Here is an 11,129-nt window from a genome sequence, read left to right as displayed (position 1 = left end):
AACTTGTTGTTTCATGAATTTTATTCCTTTATTTCTTTCACATTGACTCCTGAAACTTACCTGTAGCTCACCTGGTGAGCTGTACAAAAGGGGACAAATGACGTGAAGAAAGCAGCTACAGAAGGGTCACAGCCCCTCCAAGCCATGCTTATTTTATCCTAATTTTTTTTTACGTGAATATGGTATTAAATAGGGTTGCAGGAAATGAGAGATTAAACCTAAATTTGAACTCCATATGCTGGAACTTAGGTAAAATTCCATTACATTTGAATAGTTCTAAGCAAGCAATTTGTTACCCTTTATCCTTTAGTGGAATTGATGAACAGGTGGTTTTTAGAAGATCACTCAGTATATTTAGCTTCTGAAATTCGAGCGACTCAGGGTCTGATTGGCTGCTGTTGCCACGTGATAATTGGGAGCCCAGGCACCAAGCTCGCTCTTGCCTGGGGTTCTCAGGAGGGGAGAGTTGGGAGAGGCTTTGCTGCTGAGGAAATTGATTTGATAGAGTAAAGGTAAGGCCAGTTTATGGCTTTTTCTGACATATTCTTTCTGGAGATGTTCTGCAGTTTCCGTTAAGTATTTTCCAAAGTTTGGGGTCATAACTGGGGAAGTTAGTGATGAAAGTGTGACTAGAAGAGCTTGTGACCCTATTGCCCTACTCAGGCCCTACTTACATCTGCCATGTGGTGTGTGATTTGAGTCAAGTCCTCTACTAACCAACTTACTGCTTGACTGAGTTGGCTTTCTCGTCCAAACAGAAAAATTTTTAAACATGTTTTGCCTTTGATTTTTTTTTTCTAAATATATTAGGATGAAAAAGGATCTATGTTCTGCATTCCTATATTTATCCTGTTCTACTGGGCTTCATTTGCCTCAGAAGGAGTGGCAGTTTCGCCAGCTTAACAAAACCAGCCATGGTGGGGTATTGGTTTACATGGCAAATATCTTTGGGCGAAGGGACAGCTGCTCCAAGTCATCATCCAGTTTTATCAGGAGAGTCCCACTCTCTGGCGTCAAACTAAGAAGGCCTTGGGAGATCCTTTCGTTAGTTCCTGAATTAGAAGCTTGGGCCAAAGACCCACAATCTTACATATACTTCAATCAGTGCTTTAAACGTTTCCTATTTTTCAGGTTTGAGGAAGAGCTACAGAAACAGAAGAGAAAAATCCATAGAAGCCAATGGTGTTCGGGGGGGAAATAACCCCATTGCCTTGAGGTTTCTATTTGTTCTTCTAAAACGGTTGATTTGTTTTTCTGTGTTCTAATTTCAAGCGTAGGCTAGAATGCTACCATGTATTAGAGCGGCGTGGGGACCAAAAGCAGCCCTCTTAGAATTTTGATGCTGGGGGAAAATTCTAACTTCTGGGAGCCAAGCTGACCTCCCTCTCACTAACGCTTTTGCTTGAAAATGTCTTTCGGCAAGTATTTAGAAATAGAAATACTCTGTTTCTTTGAATCCAAACCCTCTCGCTTTCTTCCCTCAACTTCCTTTTGCAAGTTTTACAATGAACTCAATTGATCCCGTAGCTAGAAGTACCAGTACTTACCACGTTCTTGAGGGAATCAAGAGAGAGTAATTTGAAGCCTCAGTTGTTTAGACCTGTATTTAAATATCTTGCTTAGCCTCCAAAAATCTATGGGTATGTAGGCTGGAGAAGTCTTAAATTCTGTTTTTGTAATGTTATGATTTCAGTCCTAGGGAGAGATTCTAATGTGTTTCTATTTTTTGGAATATGGAAAGTTTGTAGGGTGCCGCTACTACTCTGGGAAAATGGCCGATGACGAAGAATATGAGGAGGTCGTGGAGGTAAGACTATAACACCTGACTCTGACAGCCAAGTGTTTTATGTAGCGACAATCGAAGCTGTGTAGGTGAATTAATCACTTGAAAAATACATTGTCTATTATAACTTCACAAAGACTCATTATTAAAGCATGAGAAAGGAATATTTTATGTTCGGTTTCACTATAATTATGTGGGATTTAGAATTGAAAAGAAATATCACTGTTTCCCACTTGTGCTTTTCTTTAAACTCTCAGAAAAACATGGTGTGGGGGAAAGGCGGGTTTTAATTTGTCTTCTAAAACTCCTTCTTTCCCACCTGCCAACTCTCCTGATCAAAGGGACAGAGGAGATGAAGAGAAAGTTCTGAAAAGTGAACTCTATTTTTTAGTTTCTGCAGAGCAATAGGGAAAAAAGAGCTATTTGCTCTTTGCTTCAACCAGCTGATCCTCTATAGGGTGATATGGATTCAATATTCAGAATAAGATATATGAGATTATACACATATGTGAGACTATATATATACATAAATATATGTAAATGTGCACACATACCTGTAAATAGAAATTTGCCATACTCACAAGTGACATTTGGAGCCAATCAGGATGTCAATCAGGGTCAGCTTTCTGACCAATCCTATTATATTTACTTAAGGGAACGAGACTAGCTTTTGCTTTTAAATTTTGGTGGGGGGGGGGGGGGGAAGCAAAGACCGAAGTGGACATCTTAAAAAAACTTCCTCTGGACATCTGACACATTTTACAAAGCTGTTAATTGTTTGTCTTATAAAAATTTTAAAATCACGTTATGGTTTTTCTTCACCAGCTCTTGCCTTCAGCTTTGCATTCTAGAAATAATACCTAAAGGTTTAGGGGCTATAATCCATATAAATATATTGCCATTGAATCTGAAAGTGCTTGATACTTCATAATTAATGATGATCTAAACATATGAAAATCTCCGAGTGCCGATGATACTTGGAGGTAGTTTTGAAAATCTGTGCTTCTTCATCAGAATGAAATCAAGAGCTACCCAGAACCAAATTCCAAATTAAAGTGCCAAAATTTGTCTTTGGAAGATTATTTTAGCGGCCAGTTTATGTTTAGGTGAAGAAAAATTTGTTATTCTACAAATAAAATTGCTTTTATTATTGAAGGATCTAGGGAAAAAAACACAGAATGAATCTCCTACAGTAGAACTTTCCACCTCTCTGGCTTAAGTGCCCAAGGCTACATTCTCAGTGTTCAGTATTATCACTGGTGTTATTGTTTTACATATGTCCCTATGGATCAGAGTAATGTCTATTAAAACATTGACACAATTATACATTAGATTGCCTTCCCTATGGTGGTAATACCAGTGATAATTTTAGCCTCCAACTTAAAAAAAAATCCCTTGTTTTTCTTAAAATAATTGTATTCATTGGTCACTGGAAGTTATCCTCAGTGCTAGACTTGATTGGTTTAACTAGATGTCATAAAAACGGAGGGGACTATTTTTATTTTTAGGCATCTCATCCTTGCCATTTTGTTCCTAGTACTGCTTCTGGGTCTGACCAGCAGTTGCTAAATGGATAGATTTCCTGCCAGAGAGTGTTCAACCAAGGGCTCTCTGACCTCAGAAAAGATGCCATGAAGAACGGGATGGTGGCAAATTTGAGAAGATGGTCAGGGAAGAGTTCAAAAACAAGAGCTAGCTCTAAAAATATATCTTCTGGGGACCTTGGACATCTAAATAAAATTGTGCTATCCATCTCTATTCAAACTTAAACTTGGATTTGGGGCGCCTTGGTGGCGCAGTCGGTTAAGCGTCCGACTTCGGCTCAGGTCATGATCTCATGGTCCGTGGGTTCGAGCCCCGCGTCGGGCTCTGTGCTGACAGCTCAGTGCCTAGAGTCTGCTTCAGATTCTGTGTCTCCCTCTCTCTCTGACCCTCCCCCGTTCGTGCTCTGTCTCTCTCTGTCTCAAAAATAAATAAACATTAAAAAAAAATTTTTTTAACTTGGATAGAAAGGACAAGAAGCAAGGATGTACTATCTAATTAGTGGCACAGCTCTAAAAAAAGTGAGATTTGGCATATATGTTAATGCCAACCATTTGGGTAACATTACTTTTTTTATAAGCTTCTTTCTGAGATACATTTACTAATGGTGAGAGCCCAGCAAAGGTAAAGTTGGATAGCTCCCAAAGATCTGCTTTTGCTTGGGGGCTCAGAAAATCCAAAATAGTTGTGAATCATTCATTTTAGTTTAAAATTTCTTCTCGAGTCACTGATGTTTTGTGTGGCCACAGGCATGGCTGTGTGTGGATCAGCATTAAACAGTATTCCCTAAAATGTCCAAATGATATTTCCCGTGTGATGAAGGCACAGGCATATAAAAGAGAAATTCTCTGTCCTTTCGGAGTTTGTGGTTTCTGTCGCTCTGTGTAAGGACACACTGATAGAATTAGATTTTAAACTAAAGAAATAGTACAGGAGCAAAGAAAGCCCAAGAGTAGGCGACATTAGGTAAATTTTCTCCTATCTTCCTGCAGACGAAATAGAGCCTGCGGCCTATTGACAATGGTTAAATAACTTGATAAGCGTTCACTGAACCAAGGGGCAAAAGAACAGAGGCCAACTGAGGGAAATTAAGAAGTCAGTGTTTTACCCTCTCCCTGAGTATGTTTTGGTGGCAGGGAAAAGAAAAAGGAAGCATAAAATGTTATACGTTTTGTTGATTGAGAAAATGAGCCAAATGTTTCCTTTTTATCCCTTTCCTTTGTGCCTCGGCCTGAGGCTTTGCTTCTTGCTGGGTGAGGCTGGGGGAAAGATTCCACTCCCCTTACGCATCTGAAACAAAATGTCAGCCAGTTCCCATCAGCATCTATTTATTGCCAGTGATGTCAGAAGTAGAACAAAAGTAGGTTTGATTTCAGATCCAGGCTGCAGGCACCTCGCAGCCGTCAGCTACAAACTGCAGCCTAACTTTCCCACATCTTGTGCTGAGAAATCTTTGCATGTTTTCAGTCTCCCCTTGGCATTTGTAAATTTTCATCTTTGCATCCTTTCAAGACCATTGTGCTATGAAAGGATACACCCCGCCCTCTGGAAGAAACTTTCATTCCTTAGTAATCAGGAGGGGGTACGGATAATCGAGATGTGTATATGCTTTCGGGTCTATTATTTCCATGATACAATCCAGTTAAAAATGTTATTCACCTTGAGGTTTCTGTTTCGTTTTATTGTTAGTCACAAATAGTGAGTTATGGCAAGTTTTTTTTTTTCTGCCCAACCCACATACTCAGGATATTGTTAGTATATTTTTTTCTGCAAATTCTGCCCTGGGTACTGTAAGAAAGTCTTACCTTGTCTCAAGTTAAATAACTGCCCCTAGGGGCGCCTGGGTGGCGCAGTCGGTTAAGCGTCCGACTTCAGCCAGGTCACGATCTCGCAGTCCGTGAGTTCGAGCCCCGCGTCGGGCTCTGAGCTGATGGCTCAGAGCCTGGAGCCTGTTTCCGATTCTGTGTCTCCCTCTCTCTCTCTCTGCCCCTCCCCCCGTTCATGCTCTGTCTCTCTCTGTCCCAAAAATAAATAAAAAACATTGAAGGGAAAAAAAAATTAAAAAAAAATTAAAAAAAAATAATAACTGCCCCTAATAAATAATCAGCCTCAGACACCTTTCTCATCACCCTGCATCTCCTTGCCTTGTCTGGTAGCATTCACTCTAACTCCCCTGAAGTTTCACAAAACTAAAATGGGTCCCAAAATGTGAAGACGCTCCCTTGTGTACTTGTTTCCCACAGATAGTGCACACTGGCTGAGCTAGTGAAATAATCCAGTGGTTCAGCTGAGGCAGAGGAGAGGTGATTTCTGCTTTGTTCTCATGATAATTCCTTTGTGCTCTATTTATAGTACTACACAGAAGAGACAGTCTATGAAGAGGTGCCAGGAGAGGTAAGACCCAACCTGTGTCGGCATGAACTGCATGCTGATTAAAGCAGGTAGAGCCTTCCCCTCTCACAGACCTCCAGGGCTACAGGAGCTGGCAAAGGGAGAATCTGAGAAGAATCCCTCACCTACGTGTGCCCAGCAGCAGATGATACAAGAATGAATGCTACTTGTTTGACAGAATACGTCCCTGTTCTTGCTATTGAACGTATCCAAAGTGATTGGGGATCATTCCCCCATTGTTCGTGTAGTATTTTTGGTGTAGGTGGTGCTCATTAAAGCAATATCAATGGCCATCACCACTCTGTGACTGCAGCAATCACATAGCCTTGGACATACGATTTGCATGGGAACCAGCTGTTTTATTATATAGAGTTGTAACTTGTGGGGCACCGTCTTTGCCAACAGGGACAAGCACCACGAAGCCTATGTCCCTGATGATGCAGTGAAGTGCCACTTAGATTTTAGCACATTAGGAATTCTAAGAAAGCCATTCCCATAGATATTCCAAGGTGGAACTTTTTTTCTAAGGTGAAATCCCTCAATCACGCTTTATTTTCTGAAAAGAGCAGTTTTTCTTGATCGTGACAAACAGGGATGGCTATCCCTGGAGCCTGCTCCAAGAGCGTGTGATTGCATGAAACCTAACATTTGTAGATGCTGTGAACTGGTTCATTTCTCACCATCAACCGTACGTCAGTAATAATAGGCAGAAAGCCACCTATTAGCAATGATCTGACAACACTAGGGGAAGTTGTCGTAGAGGTACAATTTCCTTGTTACTTAAGTTTCTCTTCATCATTTGGTACAGATGATATTAGCTGTGAAGGAAATCATGCTGTGAGATGGATTGAAGACTTGTCTGCTTACCTTCTTTTCTTACATCCAGTATTTTTAACCTTGGACCACACCCAAACTTTGGGCCTTAGTTTCTTCCACTATACAGCCTGTTGTAAGAAACAGTCATTTCCCACCTACCGCATGCATAGGACTGTTGTAAGGATAATTTAATTACCCCCTTATGTTGTCATCGTTATCCTTGTCCACCTAAGCATTTATTGGTGTAAATGGCACTCCAATTCAGATTAATTAACTAAGCCAAAAGAATGGTAATCACTTGTAATACTGATGTGATTCATTCTTTAGAATTCATTATTCTTTGTGTTAGACTGCAGGGGAGAATGCCTAAAGACCTGGGGAACAAGCAACCAACTTCTTCTTAGACTCATTTGCAAGTGAATATAAAATCAAGAATTTGAGCTTTATTTGATCATCTTCATCTTTTGTTCTTTGATCTCACGTTTGCTTTTACTTTACCTAGACGATTTAAGATTTTAAATGGTTAAGAATACTGTATTTCTGATTTTCATCCAACCTTAAGGGGTTTGGGTTCTTTTCTACAAATGGAATGTTAAGGCCCTGTAGCAAATTACTAAGGAGTAAACTTTTTGTTCCACGCCATCTTGGACAGTCAGCATTCAGATTTATGTAACGTGATGTACCTTCATATGGACCGAGTGTATGATTTCCTGCTTTGACTGGCTTTAAATATGTAGGAATAACACTAGGAATGTAAGTCTGACTCAAGGTCAGAATAATGTGTATATACAAGATCATGATATCACGGTTTTTACTTACATAACAATGTTGAACTGCATGTCATATTTTCAGACAATAACAAAAGTCTATGAAACTACGACAACAAGGACAATCACATCTGACTATGAGCAATCAGAAACTTCCAAACCGGCACTGGTACAGCCAGTATCGGCACAGCCGGTACCAGCCAAGCCGGTGGAGAGGAAGAGGGTTATCCGGAAGAAATTGGATTCTTCTAAGTTCATGACGCCCTACATTGTACACAGTCAGAAAATGCAGGATCTCTTTAGCCCTGTAAGTTTCAAACCATTTCTGCTAATCTGGCTTTATTAGTGAGAAATTACTGATCTCTACCAACTCTGTTTTGGATGCTAGCTGGATTTTGTTTCTCAACCTCCTATGAGACAACAACTTATTCTGCAGAAATATAAGCTCTTGTGACTCTTTAATTTTCCTTTCCTCTAATTCATTTGCACCATTGCAGTATCAGGGAAAACATCCTTTCTGAAATTATTCCCACAAAATAAGCAGAAGGCCAATCGTACAGCATTTATTGGTATTTAATCACAATTTGTTAGCCAATCTAGAATAATGAAGTCCTGAATATATTCAGTTGAAATCAGTTCAAAGAAGCTAAATAACGTCTAATTAAAACTATGCCTGAGCAGGATGCCCCTAAAGTAGACTAGTTAACAATATGTAAAACGATCTTTAAGAGTTGTATAGCGAAGAAGAATGTGTAGTTCAGAACACCAGGATCAGAGTGAGAACTCCTCTGAAATGAGGATTGGAACGTTCGACTATACCCCAGAACAGTGGATTTTAACTGTGGCCGCACATTGGGATCCTCTGGGAGGTTTAGAATTATGGATACCCAGGCTGTTCTGGTTTTATCCGCGGTTGGGACCTGTGCATAAAGATTTTTAAAAGCGGCCCAGGTGGCTCTAATGTGCAGCCTTAGTCCAGAATCACTGCTGTTGAAGGTCCCTGGTCCTTAACTTTCCATGTACGGTTAGACTGTAACAAGTTACATTGACTGGAAGCAGATTGGATCTCATTTATTGATTGCCCTTGTGGGCTGAGGTCTCACTAGGTGGCATAGCCTCCAGCAGCTGTAAAAAAACGAAAAGCAGCTCAGGGGAACATTGGATTATATAGGACTAAATGCTTGTGTCAAAAGCATCCTGTTGCGATTGGTCAGTAAATATTTATGTCTGGTTTAGCGTTAACTCCTGGGGACTATTTGGTAAATTTCTAGTTCAGAGTCTCGCATGATCTAAAACCTAGTTTTCTAAGACTTTGGTCTGTAAAAACAAGATTATTTTGCCTCCTTTATCCTTGCGGTATTCAGCAAAAATAGAAAATTTTTTGTCAGTTTGTTGCCATAAAGTCTCAAATTCTGACACTAATATCCTAGAACTTCTGCTAGCTTGAAGAAAATGTTGAACGTTTATAGTATTTTTTAAATGGTTACTGATAAAATCAAGAGTCTAATTTAGATTGCTGACTACATTCAAGAGTACTATTGAAGCATTAATAATGATAAATTATACACGTTGTTATTAAAGTGAGAACTCTGTATATTTAGCAGAAATAACAAAATTGCATTCCTTTTCAAAATACTCCATAATTCAGACTTTCCATTAATTCAGCTGGTGTCTCAGCTATCTGAACCACTGAGATTGAACTCCTGAATGGAATATTTTTGCATTGTATTAGCAATCAAATCTTTTCAGATAATTTCTATATTTGCTAAAATTATTGAGGTTCTGGCTTTTTATGTGTGCATTTATGTGTGCAATAAAAACATTGAGAGAATCATTTTAGGGCATTTCCAAGACAATAGTCTGTAATAAAATTTCTACTGTCTCAAGTATCCAACTGTGTTTAGGAAGAGCAATTAACAAATCTATTTTAGTTTTTGCTGAGAAAATCAGGGTAGGGGACAAAAAACTGTTATAACTGATAATTGTTAGAATTTGCAGGATTTTTTTTAATCTATTGGGGATAAATACATTGCCTGAAATTTCTGCTGCTGTCTTATCAGGTTTTAGGCTAATATCTGATACTCTTTTCAGAATAAATACAAGGAGAAGTATGAGAAAGCTAAAGGACAGCCATACGCCATCACATCCGATACCCCAGAACTTCGTCGAATCAAGAAAGTACAAGATCAACTCAGTGAGGTGGGCTGCATTGCTAAAAGAAAGGAGACAGACATGTCAAAAACATGCCTATCACTGGGAATTGAGGGCTTTAATTGGCGTAGAGAAAATGAGCAGTCGAATTGCTGTGAGCCGGTCCAGAAATCTAGAGGAAGTATTGGCTATAGATTATGTTGCTCTAAATGTGAACCCCAAGAGACCTCTAAAAGCTTGGCTTAGCAAGTTAGCTTAAGAGATGCGAGATGGTAAATTCGAATTCACTGTGGTCTTCCATGTGGGAGAGCAGGGAGGCTGAAATTCAGCCAGGAAAGCAGATATGCAATAAATGCAGGGACTCTGCAGATTTTTGGAGATCACGGTTTTCTACCTAAAATGTGGAAAGTCTGCTTTGTGGTGCAGACGTTGAGTCATTGGGTTAATGCCCTTTTGTTAGAAGATACCCTTTAGTATACTCACATGTGCATGCCTGTCATGAACTCTGTATATTATTTCTGCAGGTTAAGTATCGAATGGATGGCGATGTTGCTAAAACTATCTGTCACGTAGACGAAAAAGCAAAGGACATTGAACATGCAAAGAAAGTGTCGCAGCAAGTCAGTAAGGTGAGGTCATGTTATGGATGGCTGGGATGCTAAGTAGCACGTAGGTTACCTCTACCTGGCCTTAGAGGAGAAAACTGGACAGGCCTGATCCTGCTCACCAGTCTCACTTAAATCCAGGGACCTCATGAGCTCTGGTATCCACACATGTCAGGAAGGCTGCACAGATGACTGAAGTGGCCATAGGACCTATGGTGGATTGGAGAGCATATGCCCTGCAACTCAGCTCCAGGCAGCTGCTATACAGAGTGCAGTCCCGATGTCCCCAAAGTCTGATTTATTTTTAAAGAGGCTAGGGAGCTTTATTTTTATGAGAAATGCTCAAATTTCAAATGTAGGCAACTAATTAAAAACATTTAAAAAAATAACACATAAGTCAAAAGAAACACGTTTACTATCCAAATTGAGCCAATGACCAGTAAGATTGCAGCCTTTAAAAGGAATCTATAGAGAATCATAATCATGATTTAGTTAAAAAAAAAAATCAGACTTTTCAAGTAAAAGCTTACTAATGCAGGAAAAGTATTATAGGATGTTGACATGGTCAATGTTTTCACAATTGATGCTAGTAAAACAAAGGCACAAGGGCAGCCTCTTGTGTGAGGACACTTTGATAATGAAAGACTTCACAACACTGTGTTCTCTAAACCCTCATGCCCTTGGGGGAGACATCAACCACACGTCCTCTGCTCTTTCTGTCTAGGTTTTATACAAACAGAACTGGGAAGACACCAAGGATAAGTACCTGCTTCCCCCTGATGCCCCTGAACTTGTCCAGGCAGTTAAGAACACAGCCATGTTCAGTAAGGTAAGAGCTTCTGCTCTGTCGTGACTTCTGTCTTCCTATGTCCTTCCAATGTGTAATTTAGAGGAATACCCAGTACTTTTGATAATCGGGAATGCATCTCCTCAGTCTTTTTGTGAGTGTCCTTGAGCCATGCAGGTTGCAGGGGTAGGTGTTGGCAAGGAGGAACTGAGAAGAAAGCTGTGGAGTAGAGGAGAGGAGAGGGTCCTGGTGGGAGCCTGAGCAACCCTGATGAAGGAACACATGGG

The 11,129-nt window shown here is 40.0% G+C and overlaps 1 protein-coding gene across 41 annotated transcripts in view; it reads left to right on the top strand.

Annotated features, from left to right (window-relative positions):
- Window positions 1-371: 371 nt before the first annotated feature.
- Window positions 372-11,129, top strand: part of NEB (nebulin) — a 214,320-nt gene continuing 203,562 nt past the window's right edge. For all 41 annotated transcript variants that reach the window (XM_045033808.1, XM_045033789.1, XM_045033790.1 and 38 more), the window contains exons 1-8: window positions 372-512; window positions 1,132-1,216; window positions 1,742-1,807; window positions 5,678-5,719; window positions 7,385-7,606; window positions 9,391-9,498; window positions 9,975-10,079; window positions 10,780-10,884. In XM_045033808.1, coding sequence (XP_044889743.1) covers window positions 1,772-1,807; window positions 5,678-5,719; window positions 7,385-7,606; window positions 9,391-9,498; window positions 9,975-10,079; window positions 10,780-10,884 — 618 coding nt within the window. In that variant the 5' untranslated portion in view covers window positions 372-512; window positions 1,132-1,216; window positions 1,742-1,771. The remainder of the gene's footprint in view (window positions 513-1,131; window positions 1,217-1,741; window positions 1,808-5,677; window positions 5,720-7,384; window positions 7,607-9,390; window positions 9,499-9,974; window positions 10,080-10,779; window positions 10,885-11,129) is intronic.

The sequence above is a fragment of the Felis catus genome, chromosome C1 (genome assembly GCF_018350175.1).
Source record: "Felis catus isolate Fca126 chromosome C1, F.catus_Fca126_mat1.0, whole genome shotgun sequence".
In the NCBI taxonomy this organism is placed as follows: domain Eukaryota; kingdom Metazoa; phylum Chordata; class Mammalia; order Carnivora; family Felidae; genus Felis; species Felis catus.
This window is presented reverse-complemented; position numbering and strand designations above follow the sequence as displayed.